We start from the raw sequence: 20,580 nt of genomic DNA on the forward strand, positions 1-20,580 counted from the left end.
TGGGGAAAGTTGTAGAGTGTTAGATGCTCTCTGCAACATTATCGGCTTCAAGAAAGAGCAGTCTGCAGCTCCTCTGTCGAGACATATATAACAAAACATGACCAAAATATGTGCAATTAATACCATATAATTCAAATGATTACCCTAACAGTCAGCAGGTCTCTTGATCAAAGGATCAAATGGCCAGTCTCCCTGTCCATGGATGACTAGCGACTAAGAGATTTCTGTCTTGTAGGCCCCTTCTTACTAGTGTTGAATTTAAAGATCTTAGATAATGCTTCTTCATTTACAAGTCACATCATTGCATATTTGGACATAAATGCTGATCCATTTTAGCAGTAGCATTGCTGACATGTTTGCGAATACTGCTAAATAAATGATTAAACATAAGATACAGCAATCTAGCCACTACACTTAAGCAGTACTAAAGAGAAAAATTGTTTTTCCATTCCTCATTTAACATATTAATCATCAAACCCTACATATAAAAAAATTTTCCACTTAGATATATGCATTTTTTTCCAACAAGATTTTAATGCTGTGATTTCAATGGCTGACATAAATTTAATTTCCAGTCAACCCAAAGTGTAAGTTTGCATCCAGAATGTGTTGCCAAACTCAGATGCCAGGAGGGCATCCGGCAGGAACAGCCCTGGAAGGGGCAAACCTTTCCCCTATCCATGTTTTATCAGCAGTTCTGTACCAGCATGTGTCCAGGTTGCCTTCACAGCCTCCCTGCTGGCAGGGTTTGTGGGTGAACTTCAGCTGCTCTTTGTGTCTTTAAATAAAACTATTTTTTTTTAAGGTATGGGGGAAAAGAAAGAATCCAAATCTCTTGCATGGGTTGAAAATGAAACCCTGCTGTTTGGGATCAGCCTAGTTAGGATTTGGATTAGCAGCTCTGTATCTCCAAATACACACATGCAAACTCTGCTCTAGTGGACAATTTTTATTTACATGGGTGAGATTTTTATGTGGAAATTCTGCCTACTTGCTTTTATGCATGAATGAACAGATATTCAGGGACAGCAAAAGGAGTTTGCACTTGTAACTTATACTCACTGGGAAAGAAAAAAGTATGCAGAGATAATCTGCGAGGTCAGGATTTTTGCAGACAGACCTAGAGAAACGAGGTGGAGGTGCTCTGGAAAATCTGCTGCTATTTGTTCATGACTAGGTTTACAATTTTGGTTTTAGACTGAGAAATAGCTTAAAAATAAAAGGACAGTGCTTGGATATGAAACTCCTGGTGTGACTGTAACCAGATTGAAACAGGGGGAAGGAAATCAGCCCGCTCAGTGCTGCACTCTCCATGCCATGGAGACAATAAAGGGCTTCCAGTGGAAAGCGCAGCCCCGCGAACATGTGGTTTCAATATCCGTACAGCATGCGTCGACCACCGCCGCGTGGAAGGAATTCAGTGCCTCGCTCCTTGCTCAAGCAGGGCGGTGGGCTGCTGCGACAGGAGGGTGGGCTCACACACCACGGGGCAGCCTGCAGAGAGGAGCGAGGCACGGCTGCCTGCAAGCCGCTCGCTTGGGAGTGGTGCGGATCTCACCAGTGTCTCTCTGGGTTTTCTTTGCAAATCCCCCGCAGGCAGAGTTTGCTCAACTAGTTGAACTGGCTCTTTCTCTCTTGTTTTTTTGGCAAACCAAGGATTTCCTTCCTGATAAAAACAGCCGGCCAGCGCCCCGATTGGGTGCAGGGTTGTGGAGGATATGACATCAGGCACATCTCTCGCTTCATGCAGTGTGGTCTGCCTGATTGCTGGCTGCCTACCAGTGGAGCCGGGGAGGTGTTTCCCTAAACCCCATCCCAGGTACTTGAGTTTCTGCACAAAGTGGTGCTGCACCGAGTCCCAGCCCGCTGCGAGGTTTGTTGGAGTGGTGCACAAGCAGTCTGCTCGACAGATCACTCACGTGTGCAGGGGCTCGCCGAGGACGATGGAATTTGAACCCTCAAGAGCAACACTGAAGTGAGAAAACAGAAACTGGGCAGACAAGGCTGAGATGGATGATGAGGGAATGAGTCAAAATGCCAGTAAATCACAAGGAGTCGGGGGCCAGGTGTCTGCAACGTCTCCATCATTGCTGCTGATGAGGGGTAAGTAACGCTCCTGCCTCACCACTTGCCCTTGCCTCTGCCAGCAGACGGAGAGGACAGGGTCAGGCTGTGGCTGTGTGCTCCTCCTGATGTCCCGCTTCCAGCACAGGTCCACAGCCTGTCCCACATAATGCCCTTTTACTTCAGAAGGGATTTTCATAAGCTATTCATATTTGGCACTGATTTTTATTTTTCCCCCTGTGCATCATGTAAAAGAGTGTCTGATTCTGTAGTGCAGTTTGTGCAAGCGGAAACAAATGCAGTATTTGAACTACAGCAAACTGAAAAAGGAGTTGTAATGTGGCATGTTGAATTTAGATTGCTGCTGGCTGGAAGCTCAGCTTTGGCTCAGTTCCTCTTTTCTTTTTATTTCCTTTCCTTTCCTTTTTATTTATCTTTTTTTCTTCTTCACTTCGTCCTACCTTCCCTCCTTCACTTCTGCCTCTTCTTTTCATTTTTCTTAATTTTTCTTTTACTTTCTTTTTCCTTCTTTTTTTTTTTAATTTTTTATTTTTAATTTTCTTTCTTTCTTTCTTCACCTCTGCCTCCTCCCCCCTTTATTCTTTCCAATGTGCAGACCCAAGTTCTGTTGCACAGGCCCGGCCACCATTCCTAGTGGATTCTTCCACTACTGCCAGGGCATTGTGGTCAGCTGTGACCAATGTTGTTGTGGTCACTAGTGAGCTGTTATTCAGTTATTTATTATCAAATGGCCTCACTCTGATCATTGCTCTGTTGTCTGGCCCAGGGCCATTGAAAATATGACACGGTGACAAAAGACAAGTAATTTAACCTCACATAACAGTTTAGCTGGATGTGTTCCCTGTAGCCCTGTTTTCTGAGACACTTCTCCTTCAGTTCACGGGCAAAGAAGAAGGAGTAGGGAGATAAATTAATATAATACAACTTCGTACCATCCATCTTCTTTTCCTGGGCTATTCAAGACACTTCCATTCTTACCAAATAGAAAAACAGGACACTAAAAAATATACAGAGGCAAGCTATGATACAAAAATGATCAGTATGTTGGCTGTGTTGTCTGATGCTCCTCGTGTTTGTGTGTATACACACTGAGGCTGGGTGGGACGGAAGGGATGGCAATGTTGTTAACAGTGTGAACCAAACCCGGTCTGCACTGGAGGTGAGCTCTGCCAAAATGGAGGCTGGGTGGAGGCAGCCCACAGACAGCACTGTTGCACATGGGTGGCTCAGTCCCTTGGATGCTGGAGCTTGGTGTGTTCCTCTTGTGCTTGCCTGGTCCTTAGCAGCATCAATAAGCTCTGCTGGTGACTTACAGCAGGATTGTATTTGGCAACATGTATCACAAACATTAGGTGAAAGCTTTTTAATATGAAAAATACCATTTGTGGTACTGTTATACATAATGCCATAGGCTTATGTGTATGCAAGAGCATACCTCAGCTGAAAGGATTTCAGAGCCCCTTGTGAGCTGCACTGTGTGAGTGCACCATGAAAGGGAACCAGCCTTGGGATGGGCACTGAGTGCATGACACCCTCCTCATGATCAGAGGCTGTAGAAAGATACTTTCAGCCACCATCAGAAATGAATGCTCTCCTAGAAGGCTGCTGTGAAGGCTCTGTTGTCCCTAGGCTGCAGTCAGGGCTTGGATGTTCATGTGCTTACGGGTAAAAGGCTCCCCCTATACACACTCCGCCAGCTCAGGGGCCCAGGTGGAGGCAGCGCAATCAAGGAAGACCAGAGGTGTCATGTAACCTCTGGGTTGCCCGGGGTTTTCAGTGGTGAAAGGGGAACTGGATGGCCCAATGCCAAGGAAAACCAGTGGGTTTTGGATGTCTAGAGGCTGAAAGCCTTAAGGCCTGACTCAGCTTGCCTGTGGATTAAGGTGTGGGTACATTTCAAATTTGGATAAACAGGCTCATTCCTCCATGAGAGAGCAGCTGTATGCATTTTTGGCAATCAGAAATCCACATTGCTGTGGTGGTACATGCAGCGAACACTTCACCACCTGTGTACAATGGTCTTGTTCCTCCATGGACAGCTTGGTAGGCAAAATATTTTGAGTACTTTCCTAAACAATGTTATCTGAGGATTTAAGAAGTCCATGGTCAGTTCACTTTGGCACTTCCTAAGGCTTTAATCAGATGCCTATATGTGGTGAAAATAGCAATCATTTATATTACTGATGCTGTACTTACTATGCCAGGCACCCTACAGGCCCTTAGACCCCCTCTGCCCAATGTATCCAAGACTGGCTTAAAGCTACTTGAGGCCTTCATTTCCATTTACGATAAGGGCCTCAGCCCCTCTCAGAGGCTTAGGACGTCTTTGCACATACCTCTTTTTATTTTTCACTGACGCTTATCTTTGACATTCTTCTAGTCACTCTTCTAATCTGATGTTAAGAGTTCATAAAATGACAAGCTAATGGCCAGTTCATGGATGACTATGGTCTGGTCTAGCTCTGGTTTAGAGTCTCAGTGGAAACCTGCCTTTTCTCAAGAAAGCACTGAATGAATAAAGGCTGCATGTGGATATGGTGACATGACCATCCACCTCCTTTGTTGTCATCAAAATACTGGCATGTTGATATATCATCTTGGTAGTTCATAAAAAATTCTGCCTGTATTTTTTTGGCCAAAAAGTGATCAAGCACAGCTCAGAAAACTTGTTCTTCAATCTAGATTTTTAGCATAACTTGTAAACACGGTTTCCTTGCAACCCATGAAGACCTGGCAATGGTGTTGGTTACACAATGGCACTGGCTACACATCCAGTGGTAACAGTGGCAGGATCAATAAGAAAGACAGCATGACAAAGGCAATACCACCGGAGTGGATGCCTGTTAGAACTGAGCTTGGTTCAACATACTGGGAGCAAGATGAAGGTTTGAAGGTGTACTACTACCCTCATTTCAAAAAGCTTCACAGAATCAAGGGTCTTTACTTAGTGATGTTTCTGGGGGCTGGCTTTCACTCGCTCTTATCAATGCTGATTTGGGTCTTCTCACAGGACTGCTTAAAACAGCATGGTGAGGGTTGTTGTCAAAGCACAGGGAAATGTGGGACAGTAATCTCAGTGCACCACAATGCACTGTGCCTGCCATTCCTGAGGTGGACAATGAAAACAAACAGAGATGCTTTACAGCTTTGCACCCTAGAAAAAATAAATATTTAACTTTACACAGTTGAATGTAATTTAACAAGTATCATTTGATACTCACCACTTTCAAATAAAAGCTATTTTAGTCAATTAATAATACTGTGCTTTAATAATTGTACCATGGTTTGGCTATCCTTAGGAGATGACATATCCTTATGAGAACAGAACCATAGCTTCTGGAAATAGCTGTCCATTTGTTAAAGTCAAAAAATGTTTGTAAGCTTACTGCAAACACATGGTTATTGTGGAACACAGCCCATGGGATGTAGAAGGAGGCTGGAAGCGCTCAAATGATGACATTGACAAAGAATATAACTCTCTTTGAAAGCTAATTAATATACAGTACCTAGACTTCCAGGTCATTCCTCTGTTCATTTCATGCTCTTAGTACTGCTTGTAAAGATGTATTGGGGTTACATCTCTTCCTTTGGCTTCCTAATATTGAGGATCCTCACAGTATGGATCACAACTGAGTTGCTGAATCTGTGCCCATGAATTCTGGATTGTTTCTCAGTTTCTTATTTTTTTTTCCTTTCAACTCTCACAGTGATAGGAACATAAGGCTTGAAAAGACCTCTTGACTCATGGAGTCTAGTTGTCTGTATCTATGCTGCTAAATAAAAGAGACTGGGGCCATTTCTGCTTTTGAGACCAAATGGTTCAGGCTGACTTGCCTTCACATTTTCATTTGCTTAAGGCTTGTCTCCTCAAGAGAAGACTGGCTACATCCACACTGCTGGGCGCTGATTTCTCTGAGACATTCATATTATTTTCTGTATATTTTTCCAGTTCAAAGTCTCTGATAAAATATCAGGGTCATGTTGCAGCCCAACAGAATGGTGTTTTAAAAACATGAAGCTGCGGCAATGTGTTGCATGACTTTGAGCATGGCAGGAAGGATGCTTGTGTATACAAAGCCTGTTGGGATAGTACTGTTGAGGAAGGCTTGTGTAGAGTGAAGAGCCAAAACTGGCTCAGCTTTTTCTACAAGTACCTTTGGGAATCTTCTCTGATACAAAGTTCTTCCCTGATCTGTGTCTGAGTCTTGTTTTGGAGTTGGCTGGACTAATCTACAAAAAGGCTTGAAGCTCAGAATTGGACATGGTTTGAGGACTGGCTCAATGCTGAGTAGTCCTGCTGGATCTCTTTATCTAGCACTATAAAGTCCGCCCAATCTCTGACAGTATCTCACAGTCATGGAATAGATAGTGATTTTCAGTGTCCACCGAACACCTAGTCTGTAGGCATGGTCACCAAACACTTTCCCCATTCTCTGGCAACAAACTTATGATTTGTAGAAAAAGACCCAAACCCCACAGCTGTAATAAATACATATCAAGAGCAGGAGAAAGAGTCAAAACAGTTTTTTTTGTTAAAAAGAACACCCTGGTGAGCACAGGACGGAGACTGTGCCCCAGGCTTGGAAGAGGCACAGCCGCAGGGCTGATGGTCCCTCCCAGCCTTCTTTCCAAGCATCTCTTCTACAGATTTCAAAGCTGATAGGTTTTAACTGCACCCATGAGCAGGACATACTGACAGAGTAATAGATCCATCTGCTAGGTCTGTGTCCTGTCTCCAGCTGTGGTCAGTCTCCAGTGGACACAAAATAAATCTCTTTTCTGACCCCAAGGAGCACCCAGTGTTGTCTTTGACAATTTAAATGTAAACCTAGCATAAAACAATGAATTACCTACTGTTTTGTACAACCCCTCCCCCTTTCCCTTCTCTTAACTATGTGGCAGTCATAACTAGAGACAGGGGAATAAGGAGAAATGGTGAAAATCCTTAATCAATTGTTTGTGTGACCATCCTTGAAAGGACTTATTTTCCTAAAGGCCTTTTTTTTTTTTTTTTTTTTATTTGCTCACAACTCATCCACCTTTGGGCTTCATACCTGTCCTGAGGTTATTTCCAGGATGTCACTGAGATTGTCCTATAAGCCAGGAGTGTGCTGGAGCGCTGTTAGGGAAGGGTTATCTTGGGAGAAGATTAAGCCTTGACTGCCCCTGTAGATTTTTTCTTCATTCATTTAAGAACTGTCACAAGGGCTTCTCTCCCTCTCTGTCATATATGTGTGACTGCTGCCAATTTGAATTGTTATTTGTATTATGTTGAATGTTTGAATTGTTGCTTTTTATGGTGAACCACAGTTTTTGGGTGCCCAAGAATGGAAACACTAAAATTTACCCATGTTTAATCCATCAATGAGCCATAGTTCATAGACAGTCAGATGCAATAAGCATATATTTGCAAAACCGTGCTATGCAGATAAACATTAATATGAGCATCTAGTGGCTTAAAAATGGTGTGCAGCAGAAGTAGAAATAAGCTTTTGCTTATACGAATAACTCTAGGAAAATATGCTCTACAGGTATAAAGGATTCTTGCAATAATACCTAAATCTATAGCAGGCCTTTTTGTGGCCATTATAACAGCAGAAGGTCACACTCCTGCCTAACATAGCTATGTAGGTGAAGGTCTTTTGTGTGTAGTAGAGACAACACATTTCAGATACAAACATCTTCAGTCACAATTTATTTAGTGCAGAATATTTCAAACCCAAAGACAATACAAGTCTTGTTATAGTAGATCTTATCTTGTTTAAATCTGTTGTCCCTTATTGAGCACTCTGGGAGGTGAGACAGCAATGGCCCAACAGGGTAGGTGATAGATCACCCCATCCTGGCACACTGTGGCATAGCCACATAGGGCAGGACATCAGCTGTGAGGGATTCAGAGCTCCCACATGTGCTTATACTTGAGACAAAGCAGGATATCCAGACCTTGCATAAGCACTGACATCATCAACTAATCTGTGAAAGTTATTTAAGAAATTACAGTGTTTTGTTGGGTTTGTAGTTGAAAGCAGACTTTTCACTGTTAAGTATCCTATTCCACTCACATAATAATTCACAGAGGTCTAGTCCCTGAAAACCTCAGCAACTTGCCTAAGATGGTCATTGGGATTCTCTCTGTAGTTAGTGGAAGGACAGAGGGACATCGCCAGAGAGCAGCAAAATGTGTTTGTAAAAGAAAATGGGTGAAATACCATCTGGAAATGCTTTTCTCCCTTCCCAGGGGTACCTGGGCCATTAACATAGAACAGTCACTGAGTTTTGAGGCAATGAATACTGAAGGAAGTAAATCTCGCCCAGAGAGATTAGTGTGGCCCTGAGCCATATATATATATATATATATAGCCATATCAGCTGGCTCTGAGCCATAAATATGTAATACTAAAGAGACCCTCTGTTAATATTTGAGTAGTCCTCAGTACTAAACTAGTTTGTTTCGCTATATTGAAATAAACAACAGATACAGCAACTAGGGAAATGAAGTGTAAAGTTGTTAGCACTATTTCCTCAGACCCCACTGGGTAATCGAAGAAAGGTAGGTATATCTTGTAAAATGCATCAAATAATGCTTTTGCCTGGACAATAAATCTTTCTAAAAAACACTCTATGTGACTTGACAGGTTTGATACCAAATTTAACCAAATGGGTTCCCTCCTACACCTCCCTCATCCAACTATAACTATGCTGACTCATTTGCAATACTTATTTTTGGCATGTGGTATTTTTCTGAACATCAGTTTCTAAATATCAAGTTACTTGGAAACAGGAATTAAAACTCTGTTTCTGATGCAGACCTTTTGTGCCTCTTAAGTCACCCAACAAAGTGACGTTAAGTCAATCTTTTACATTAAGACCTAACGAGAACAAATATGAATCTGTTTGCTTTATACAGGCACTTTAAATGTCAATGTGTTTATCACAGTAGTAGAGTTTCTTTATGACCTCCTTGTGTAAAATTGCTCCCTTCTTGGCCTGGGATTGTGTCCTTACTGCCATGCAGCGGGCATCCTGTCCCATCCCCTGGGAGCTACTTGTGTCTCAGTATGTGCTCCCTCCCTGCCTTGGGGGTTTCCACACATTCGAGGAGTCTCATTGCTTCAACATCTGTGAGCAGGTCCCCTTGCAAGTCCATATGCTTTTGTTCTTTTTTCTTGCACTAGGGAGGCAAAGCAGCAAATTACTCTCTCCACATGTTCTTAAGATGAAATCCAATCTCTTTCTTAAAATAAAAATAAAATAAAAAATTAAATATAAAATAAAATAAACAACTTTCTGGAAATAGTGTTTTCCACCAAGTCTACTTTGGCTAATCCTGTGTGCTTTCCTTCCTCCACTAAATGTTAAAACTAAAAGCTAAGGCAGACCCTTTCTTTGAGCTTCCCTCCATACCTGCCTTTTTATGGTTTCCATTATGCAGAGTACAGATGTTACTTAAAATGCACCACTGCACAGGCTAACAGCAGACACAAAACAGAGACAAAATCAACAGGTAACACAACTTATCTCCTTGTACTTTGGTACCTTCTCTAGTTACCTATTATTGACTCTAGCCCATCTCTGACCAGGGGTGAATGACTGAGCAGCTGTACCCTTTTCAAAACATACTCCTTTAGAACTAATTGGTAAAATGTAATGAGCTTGTGAAAACAAAGTCACTGGAAATCATTCAAAGCCAGGCACAAGCTCAGTCAGAACAAGGTAGTGTTCTGTAAATCACTCTCTTATCCTCTGGATGGGAACACAGCTGCTCAGCACTAACACGGGATGAATTAAAAACACACCCAGAGTGAACCCATCCTGTTTTTTCACTCCCTCCCTGTGGCTGCTCCAAGAAAAGCGTGGCAGTTCAAGTAATAAATTAGAAGAAGAGAGGTTTGCTGGGGTCATGTAGTTGAAGTAAAGTACACAAAAGAAACAGTCCATGGAGCTGTTAACCTTTTTCCTGTCTTTCTCTTTGCACAGACTTTGTTTCAGACTGGTCTCCTTTACACGATGCCTCTATCCGTGGGCGCCTGCTTACTCTAAAGAAACTCATCAGCCAGGTAACCCTCTGCTAGGTTGATATGATCTCTGATGGGTTTGTATGGTTGCTGAATGCAGTTTGAGTTTCACTGTGACGCATCCAGGGTGAGAAAATTGCTTTGACCAGAATGCAGTGAGGTCTGCCTGTAATGCATTTTTTTATTTTTTAACAAACGGTTCCTTGCCTTGCACAAGCTCTGTGCACTGAGCCAAAGACATGCAGAAACATCCTGTTTCTGATACCATCCGAAGTGCCTGAGGGTACCGGGGGCCCCTGTCCCCCCTGCAAAAGGCCACAGCTGGGGAGAAGCAATTTCTGAACCTCACTGCTCCATTCCCTCAAAACTCTTGGATTTAGCCTGTGGAGAGTTATTGGAAACTCTTCCAGCTTAAACTTCTGGAGCACCAAGGCTGCTAGAAAGAAAAGATCCTGTGGTAGAATCAAGCCAGTGGTTTCTGCTATAAGGATATCTGTATTGTTCCATTGGACAGTCCCCTGCCTGCAGCTTTCTGCATTGATTAGCAGTGGGTGGAAGGCATAACCTTTAGTATGCTCTGACTGTACCTATTCCAGCTGAAGCAGCACAGCCTCTTTCCTTGCTTGCCAATTGAGATGAGATGAGTAACTCCAAGCTGTTGAGGAAACTGTGATTAAATAAAAATTTCAGGATCATTGAAAAAGGGTGGTGTTTTTTGTTTTTGTTCTTGTTGGTGTTTTTTTTTGTTTGTTTGTTTTGGTTTGTTTTGCAGTTGCTTGTAATGATATTTTCTATTATTTCTTCAGGGGAGTGATGTTAATCTTGTTACAACAGACCAGGTGTCTCCCCTCCATGAAGCCTGCCTAGGTGGTCATGCTGCTTGTGCCAGTGTCCTATTAAAACATGGTGCTAAGGTAAGTACACCTTGGGCAGGTCACTGTCTCCAGCGTTAGTATGTTTTATAATGACAAATTAATGCTAGGTCATAGGATCACAGAATGGTTTGGGTTAGAAGGGACCTTAAAGACCATCTAATTCAGCCCCCCTTCCATGGGCATGGACACCTCCCACCAGACCAGGTTGCCCAAGGCCCCATCCAGCCTGGCCTTGAACACCTCCAGGGATGGGGCATCCACAGCTTCTCTGGGCAACCTGTGCCAGTGCCTCACCACACTCTGAGGGAAGAATTTCCTCCTTATATCCAATCTAAATCTTCCCTCTTTTAGTTTAAAGCCACTACCCCTTGTCCTATCACTACAGGCTCTGGTAAAATGTCTCTCCATCTTTCTTATAAGTCCCTTTCAAGTACTGAAAGGCTGCAGTGATATTTCCCTGGAGTCTTCTTTTCCCCAGGCTGAACAGCCCCAGCCCTCTCAGCCTTTCTTCACTGGAGAGGTGCTTCATCCTTCTGATCATTGTGGGCCTCCTCTGGACCCTTTCTAGATGGTGTACAGTTTCACTATTTACATTCTGTACTTATTTCATCCTAAAGTACCTATGTTATAAAAAGTAATTCTTAACAAAGCAATCCAAAAAGAGCAGCTATAAACAGCAGCTATTTTTGTTTTTTAGACCAAGGTGCGATATTTTCATAATTTACTGAAAGAATAACTCGGAAGTTCCTCTTGCAAATGATTTATAATCTTGTAAAAATCAGTGCATATTCTATATTTTGCACACAGTAATCCTGTTGGCATCAATATGCAGAGTCTTAAGTAGAGGTGTAATAGTCAAAAGATAAGATGATGATACTATGTGAGGAAAATGGAGATATATGTAAAATAAAGTGATGAAATGAATGTGTCTCGTGGCCTCTACTTTTCAAGCTAATGGTGAAATTTATAGTGAATAAGAAAATTAACTCATTGTACATATATTACTCTTCAGTTAAAAAAATATTAAAAAGGGCTGCACACTTTTAGCTAAAAATGGATGGTTTAGGACAGGGCAATAGGCAGGTGAATTTCAGCTGAGGTAACAGGAATGGACACGCATGTCTCAGTAACTCCCAAGAGATCTTGTAGCAGCACCAGCTAAACATTTTTTTTTTTCAGGAGGAAACACTTGGAGGCGAGATTTTTATAGATTTGTTTAATGTTTGTTTTAATACAAAGTTTTAATCCTCAGGGGCAGTAGGCAGTTTTTGCCAAGAATAAAATAAAAATTATTGAAAACCCTGTTTTCTGTTGAGGGCAAATCTCAGCTATTCTGAAACAAACAAAAAGCTTACTTGTGAGTTGTTTTGTCTTTTCTTTTCCCAGGTGAATGGAGTGACTGTTGACTGGCACACTCCTTTGTTCAGCGCCTGTGTCAGTGGCAGTGTGGCTTGCTTGAATTTACTGCTGCAACACGGAGCCAGCCTGCACCCGCCCTGTGACTTAGCATCCCCCATCCATGAAGCTGCTAAGAGAGGTAACCCCATGGGTGTCAGCACTGTTTTACAAGTTGCTAGCAGCTAGATGAAGTGAAAAAGAGATAAAGAAGATCCTTTTTGTGATTTAGGCCATGAGTTATTCCTCCCTACTTGCTCTCGTCATGGTGCAGTTCCTCCCAGTCGTGGTGCTCATCAAGAGCTGCTCAGCTCAGCTCTTGGGGCCTCTGGGTTCATGTGGTGACACCTGGCAGGGGATGCATTGTCCAAATCAGCTGTTTTAGATGTAGACATCTGTGAGAGTTGTCTGGCCATCTTCAAGAGCAGTGGAGAGAAATATGACATGATTCGTCTCATCTTCAGTAGATATCTGAAATGAGTCAGATAAAATGTGGGGGCTTTAGCCTGTTTTCTAACTGTGGATTTGCAGTTCTTGTTTCATGGTTAAAAACACTGGATTAGGGGAGTGGATGAAAGTATTACCCTATCACCTCTTGACAAAAGAGTGAGTCTTTGCCAAATTACACTGCTGCAACAGAGAATTTGGACTGCTGCAAAATGCTTGATCTCTGTGAGTTGACTCTGCCTTTATCCCTTTTAAGGTCATGTGCAATGTGTTGAGATCCTCGCGTCCCATGGGGTGAACATAGATTATAACATCAAACATCTGGGTACTCCGCTTTATGTAGCTTGTGAGAACCAGCAAGTCAACTGTGCCAGGAAGCTGCTTGAGTCAGGTAAAAAGGAAAATAAAGGATGGTGTTCTTTCCTTTCCTGTAGCATCCATCATTGGATTCTCCTTGCATCAAAGATTTAGAGCAGTACCTGCTTTTGGACCTGGAGATGTTTTGCTCTCAGTGGCAGTCCTGGATAAACAGGGTAGCAGTGTAAGACAGGGCATTCATGACACAGGAACTGAGCTTTACAGCTCCCAGCAAAATGATGGGTGTTCCTGGATTTCACGCTGCCAGTGGTGCCTAGGACAACAACTTTTCTGATGTCCGTGTATGTGCTGCTGTAGTGTTTGAAGAGGATAGGAAGAAACTTCCTTTTTTGTTCCTTTCTCTTTATCCAAAAGAAATGATTCAATGACTTTTACATACCATTTTTGCAAACATTTTAGTTCTCACTAAGTTCATAAAAAGTTTGCAACGTTTTCAACACAGAGTAAAAACATTCAGTATTGTATTCTTTGCCTCAGACAAACCCAGCTGCAAATCTAAGCTCTTGGGTTCAAGGCCATTTTTTGTTATCTACGGTAGTTCATCTCTTCTAACCAAAGGAACCATATAACCTAATGTAACCACATAGCTCATGCAAAAAAGATGGACCAACAAAACCCCCTTGAAAAACAAACAAGCAAATAATGACACTTAAATGACCTTATGTTTTATATATCACAGTGATTTTTGTTTTAAGAAATCAAACACAATCTAAATATAAATTTTTGTCTATTGTTTTCTGTTTTTTTCTTTTTTTTTCTGTTCTCTACGTACAGGAATGCGTACTTTAAAAATGTTATAAATAGTTTGGAATTGGTTCTGCAGCTCATCCTTGTGTTTTATGAACCATTAGCCCAGGCTTACAGATTGGGAGCACTTGGGAATCAGAGAGTACTTACACTCTACTCTGTCAAGGGCCTCTAGAATTTTCCATCCTCATGTTTTTTCCCCCAGCACATTGGGTAACTCAGAACTTGGAAATCCCACCAGTTTAAGCCTCCGGTATAGAGCAGATTGAAATACTGCATGTATTTTAAGGGAATGGTTTGCTGGGGTGGGGAGCAAGGTGGGCCATAGGTGGAACTACATCTTTGCCCTGTTTCAGGAGGGTCTGTGGGCTGGGCTGTGGATAAAAGACTTCCTCATGTACTGGTTTTCTGGGATAATTTTCTTGGTCATGACCCCACTAGCTTCCCAAACAGCACAAGTCATGTACGTGCAAGCTGTGGGACCAACCCCTAAAGCAGAGAAGTCCACATCTAGGTGGACACTACAGTCTTTAGAGATTATTCAGAGAAATAGCAGCAGGAAATGGAAAGAGGTTATGCTGTAGTCATTATTCATTGTCATCTCTTCATATTCAGGAGCAAATGTGAACAGCGGCCAGGGCCTGGAGTCCCCACTGCATGCAGCCGCCAGGAGTTGCAGTGAGGAGCTGGTGATGCTGCTGATTGACTTTGGAGCAGACATTTGGGCAAAGAACGCCAAAAGCAAGAGGCCGATGGATCTGGTTCCACCTGGAAGCCCTTTGGGTCGTCTGTTCCTGCAGAAAGAAGGTGCCCTTTAGCACTTGTTTTGTTCATTTAATGCATGTGATTGTGTGTGTGTGTGTGTATATATATATATATATATATATATATATAGCTACACAGATCTTCTAGTTTATTGGTCTTTACTTTCATTTTTGGGCCAAAACCTTGTGTAGATGCAAAAATATCGTTAAAACAATAGACTCTGTGTTAGCTGTTGTTTTGTGGTGATTAAGGAAAACTAAACAAGAATGATAAAATGAATATATATATACTAGTTTTTGTTTGTCTTGTTTGTTTGCTTTTAAAGGCCAAAATGATGTGCTTGAATAATCCAGTATTATCAAGCTGTAGGCTTGACCCTTAGGAAGTGATTATTTTGCAGCTGTAAATGAAATAGTCTCCAGACCCTTTTATTTTATTGGTTATGAATACTTCAATGAATTATGGAGAGAAATTTTACTTACTATTCTTGAGGAAAACTAGAATAAATTCTCTAGTGTCTGCTTGTTGGAGTACTTATGTTCTACTTTAGCTGTTCTCATTCAGTCAGTAAGCTATACACATTGCTAAATAATCTGGATTTTGATCGTTTTAAACAAGTTACTCATGGTGTGGTCCACAATTCTATTATGCCAGTTAATATTGACATGACTGTTGTCATAAACAGATTTACACCAAGGTAAAACTGGCAATAAAGCGATGAATCAGGCCCTGCATGGAACAGTAATATGAAAATAATAGTGTGAAAACAACTGAGCTGTGCATGGTATGTTATGTGCAGTAGATATTTGGTTTCTCAGCCTAATCTATGATGCACAGAGTGGTGATCTTTTCAAGCTCAAGTCCCTGCTGCATTAGACTCATGACTCCCATGGTACCACATGTGTCCTGTTTATTTGAGATAAAAAAAAAAATATTTCAGGCACACCCTGTGGAGCTTGCATGAGAAACTCTTATGCAGCTGAGCTGGCAGCTTGGGCAGTAAGGATCTTTTCTAAGTGTAATTCAGCAACTGAAATCAGAAGCGATGAATGCCTGAAGGGCATTTTACAACTGACTGGTGTTTTCTGCTGTTCTCCAGCATTCCTTTTCCTGAATAGGGTCATGCCCGATCAGCAGCTGATGTCTGATTCCTTTGGCTGGTTGAATGGCTGCAACACGTGAGAGGGCTGCACACGTTGCACCCTCTGGCCTCACGTGGAGGTTTGGAAATGTGCTGTGGGTTCAGAGTCACCTTGCGAGGCTCACAGCCCCACAGCATCATCACGCACAGCTTGTGCACCTCCTCCCCATGCACACCACCACATACCCTGCTGGCATTGCAGCGAGGGTCCTATGTGCAAAGCTCAAGGCTAGCTAACAATGCAAATTTGCAATGTAGTTTTGAAGAGTTCACTTGCACTTGCTATTTCTGTTGCCATACTTGTTCCACACTTCACTCCTCCACCAGTGTTGACACTTCAGCTCCTCTGCTCACTACCACCTTGTCCACCATGCAGACAGGCATCGCTGGTAGCACCTAAGCACCTACACCGTTCCCTCCCAGCTCCCTCTTGCTTTCTACACCATTTCCTCTTAATCTCCTTCCCACTCCTGTCTGAGTCTCCCTTGTCTGTGCTCACTGCCTGCCTGTATCTGCCCTTCTTATCTGCCTCCTGAAAGTTCCCTCACTGCCCTTGGTGCTGGTCACCCTGCATGTGGCACGTGGCCGTGCAAATGACAGGCTGGGGGGCTGAATGGTAGCGGGAGCTGCAGTAAAAGCACTGCACAGGATCTACCTTTCATAGAAAGGATACACCTCCCAAATAAGCCTTTAATGCCATTATACTTACATAAATTAAAAAAAAATAAAAGGCACTACGGATTCTTCAGCAGGGATTGTATTTATTGTCATGGGACTGGTTAATTGGAAGGTTTAAATTAAGGATTATATAGTTTTTCTTTTGCTATGTGTTTGCCACTATTATGAAATAAGTCTCAAGAAAGCAGTGGACTGCAAACTTGGATCTCAGTAAAGGTCTGGGTGGAAAGACTGGAAGGAAGCATCGATCATCTCTTCTTAGCACAAGCTGCTTCACAGTTGTGTGACTTAAAAGGGAATGATGCTGTTAATACTAATTATGTCTGTGTAATGACAGAGAGTGATGAGGCTTGAACTGTATCACAGGCAGGCTGACGTTCTTTGGTAGACATCAGTCTGGCTTTCACTGCCAAGTGTGCTGGGGGGGCTGAATATCAATGGTGGATCTTGGCGTGATAATGCCATGTGTGTAACCTCTCTCCTGACTCTCTCTCCAGGGCCGCTGTCCTTGATGCATTTATGCCGCCTGTCCATCAGGAGGTGCTTTGGACATAAGCAGCACCAGAAAATAACTGGTCTTCTCCTCCCAGATGAGCTGAAACGTTTTCTTCTCCATGTTTAAGCCTTTCAAGTTTAAAGTGGTGCCTTAATAACACAGCAAGGTTTGTTGAGGAAAGACTTCCCATCAGTAGTGTTGCCAATATGCAGTGTTAATTTATGATAGCTGTTGGTCTCTAGTAGAGCCCTCAGTCCAGGAAGGATGGGAACAACCAACTTGCTGAGTCCTCCCAGCCACCACCCCCAGCAAACCAGTAACTTGAAAAGGAGATAATGGCTGACAACACCTTACCAAGAAAATTCATATCCCAGCCCAGCAGGAACAGCATTTTGTGTGCATTAAACTCTAAGGATAGCTGCACTTTTTCTGTGTAAGCAGGGCTTACGGATGTGAGGGCTGCATCCACACCACTGTAGGGTACGGAAAGGGAACCCAGCTGAACCTACTTTCAAAGCAAGCAAGGCCCTCTGGCAGGTGTTATTTATTTTCTATGTATATCACGCTGCAGATAGATGAGCACCAACCACCAATCATCTGCATTTAGGCCAGGATCTGAAATACACATTTCTGCCATGACAGCAAGTAAGTCACTGCTGCTGGCAGCTCCCCACAGTGTGGTAATAATGGAGGAAATGTTTTTAATCATCCATTTATATCACTTATTCCTGTTGCTCTGAGACATAAGGGAGCCCCACCTCACTATTACATATATTTTCCTTGTAGCATATTATTTTTTCAAGGGCACAGGCTAACAGGCTATTGCTTGCAGGTGTTAAACACTCCCCCTTTCTGCCCTGAGTATTCAGCGACATTTCCTAAGTATTTCTCAGCATGCATCTGAAAAACAAGAGCTTCTATCTCCCTTCCCATCCAAGAAAAAAGAACATCTTGAAAGTAAGATAATTTGTTTTTTGAAAAGTTTCTACCTCATTCATAGCATTTTGTATGGCAGTAATAATAGCAGGACCTCTAGTGAGTGGTTATAAAATGAACAATATAAATAGTGAAATTAAAGTCCATTCCAAATTAAAAGTACAATAGATAATTTCTGCCCCTCTCTCCATTGCTGAGCTGCAGGTGCAGTGTATAAGACTCACAAATGCACATTATGTATGCAGTTCTTATTCGACTGAGGTCATAAAAATGAATATTTCCTCCAGCTAAATTTCAATAGTGGCTGTTTTTCTTTCCCTCCCAGAAAGCTGTCCTGCTGCCACAAACCAAAGCGCAGTTACAATCACTCTGTGCTCTCCTGGATTCTCCCATGGGAATACTGACTATCCAACAGGCACGAGACTGAGGATGATGAAGGTCTAGTTCTTCCGCCACCAGCCTCATCCTACCTCCATCTCTGGACCACTGTGCACCTGCAGGGTTAGTGCCACGTTGCACGTGTGCCAGAGGGGCAGGCCAAGCACTTGGGTGATTTTGGAGATCCTTTTCTTCTTCACTTAGCTGTGAAGACTCCTGCAAGAGTGAGCTCGGTGTGCACAAACTGCAGTGAAATCATCAGCAATGAGATACAGACGGTCCTCATCTCGTGTTAGCGGAGAGAGCAGCAGCCTTCAAATACACACACAGTTCTGGTGTTTGCTGGTGTGCGTGTGTGTGCAGAGCCAGCCTTCCTTTTGCTTATGAGAAGTATGAGAGGAGGGACCAAAGGCTACACCTGGGTACTTGTATTTGTTGTAAAGAACAGTTCAGATACTCAGCTGGACAACACAACTACTGGCTGCAGGTGTTCTCCGGTATAAGCGTTTAATTGTTGTGCTGACCAAACACAGCAGGAGCAGTTCCTTTGGCTTGTGGGACACTAAATTGTACCCTATTGGGACAAAATGAGAAGTACAGTCAGGTCCTTACAATTCCTTTTTATGGGATATGGACATCTAGACATCTTCACTGATCTGACCCAATTCATCACATGTTATCTGAGCCATATAAAAAATCACTGGCTGGTTTAAGATGGCCATCTATACTCTTTCTTTCCTGCTGGGGGAAAAAAATAGACATTTGTCTTCATATGCTGATTGAAAGGTGTCTTGTATGGGTAGATCCTTTTAAAATCACTATCTTGCATAAGCTGAATCTCCGTTGAACAGGCAGGGAACAGACAGCTAACCCAGTGCTTAACTTTTTGAAGATGAAAGTGAAGTATGAAGAATCCCTGTTTTGGTCACACACCTGAAAGTTGAAAATACAGCTTATTTTATTTTAGATGAAGATTTTCTTTTTTTACCTGCTATTTTCATTATTTACCTTTAAGGATCTTATTTTGTAGCATCACTCAATGGGTTTACCAGAGTAGTACAAGGAGAATATTGCTCAGAGAAGGTGGTGAGATCATTGTTTCTAGATTGCTTTTCATTTGGAAATTTCAAAGCTTGACTCTGCTTACTTGAATCCCTCAGATCATGTAAAATTAGGATGAATTCTCTATGCTTCATTTGTATCATCTCGATATATTTGCTTATTTATTTTAATAAAAATTGTGATCAACACTGGTAAAGTATATCTTTATGCATCAACGCATGTCCATTTATAAACTGCAAAAGTTGTACAAGATGCAAACCAAATAAGCTAAATATAGGTGAGATTTAGACATTTTTCTCTATTTGAAACCAAATGTAATTACAGGATTTGAAAGATTGTTATGAATATATTTTATCAGATTCTTTGCTGTTATTTTGCTGGCAGTTTAGTGAATATCAATGCACAGTTGTATAGGATATCAGCTCAAAAATAAATGGTTTATGATCTGTTTCCATTTTCTTCTTTTTTTTTTTTTTTTTTTTAAATGATAGCACTGATTTTGTGCAGTATTTGATAATTTAGTAAATTAGCAGATGACATGGAACTGGGGGGAGTGGCTGGTACAGCAGAGGGCTGTGCAGCCAGCGGGACCCTGACAGCCTGGAGAGGTGGGCTGACAAAAATCTCATGAAGTTCAGCAACAAGAGGTGCAAAGTCCTGCACCTGGTGAGGAAAAACCCCAACCACCAGCGCATGCTGGGGGGCACCCAGCCTGAAAGCAGCTCTGCAGAAGAAGACCCAGGAGGACACCAAGTTGAATGTGACACAGCAATGTGCCCTTACCACTAAGAAGGCTAGCAGTATTCTTGGCTGCATTAGGCAACATGTCACCAGTAGGCCAAGACAGGTAATCATTCCCCTCTACTCAGCTCTGGTGAGGCTGCACCTGAAGTACTGTGTCCAGTTCCAGGCTCTCCAGTAGAAGAGAAACATGGGCATGCTGAAAAGAGTCTGATAGAGAGCCACCAAGATGATGAAGGGACTGGAGCACCTCTCCTGTGAGAAGAGACGGAGAGAGCTGGGACTGCTCAGCCTGGAGAAGAGGAGGCTCAGGGGGGATCTCATCCATATCTATAAATACCTGAAGGGAGTGTGCAGTGGAGACAGAGCCAGGCTCTTTTCAGTGGTTCCCTGTGCCAGGACAAGAGGCAGCACTTCTGTGCTGTGTGGGTGGCAGAGCGC

General features: G+C 42.5%; 1 protein-coding gene across 2 annotated transcripts; it reads left to right on the forward strand.

Moving 5' to 3' along the window:
* Positions 1-1,411: 1,411 nt before the first annotated feature.
* On the forward strand, positions 1,412-19,848 carry ASB9 (ankyrin repeat and SOCS box containing 9). 2 transcript variants are annotated; one of them, XR_005814062.1, is made up of 8 exons: positions 1,412-2,103; positions 10,063-10,142; positions 10,907-11,014; positions 12,362-12,512; positions 13,074-13,208; positions 14,558-14,749; positions 17,024-17,502; positions 18,284-19,848. XR_005814062.1 is itself a non-coding variant. In XM_040532998.1 (8 exons), the coding sequence occupies exons 1-7, from the start codon at positions 2,010-2,012 to the stop codon at positions 17,146-17,148; spliced, it is 885 nt and encodes a 294-aa protein (XP_040388932.1). In that variant the 5' UTR covers positions 1,412-2,009; the 3' UTR covers positions 17,149-17,188; positions 18,284-19,848. The 2 variants fall into 2 exon arrangements, 1 of the variants encoding a protein (XP_040388932.1); XM_040532998.1 differs by having other exon boundaries at positions 17,024-17,188.
* The last annotated feature ends 732 nt before the right edge of the window (positions 19,849-20,580 follow it).

Source organism: Cygnus olor, chromosome 1 (genome assembly GCF_009769625.2).
Source record: "Cygnus olor isolate bCygOlo1 chromosome 1, bCygOlo1.pri.v2, whole genome shotgun sequence".
In the NCBI taxonomy this organism is placed as follows: domain Eukaryota; kingdom Metazoa; phylum Chordata; class Aves; order Anseriformes; family Anatidae; genus Cygnus; species Cygnus olor.

Excerpts from the sequence above, each read along its gene's own strand:
- ASB9 (XM_040532998.1), top strand. The coding sequence starts at position 2,010 with ATGGATGATGAGGGAATGAGTCAAAATGCCAGTAAATCACAAGGAGTC. Across the intron at positions 13,209-14,557 it reads CAGGAAGCTGCTTGAGTCAG|GAGCAAATGTGAACAGCGGC; the intron begins GTAAAAAGGAAA and ends CTTCATATTCAG. Across the intron at positions 14,750-17,023 it reads TCTGTTCCTGCAGAAAGAAG|GGCCGCTGTCCTTGATGCAT; the intron begins GTGCCCTTTAGC and ends CTCTCTCTCCAG.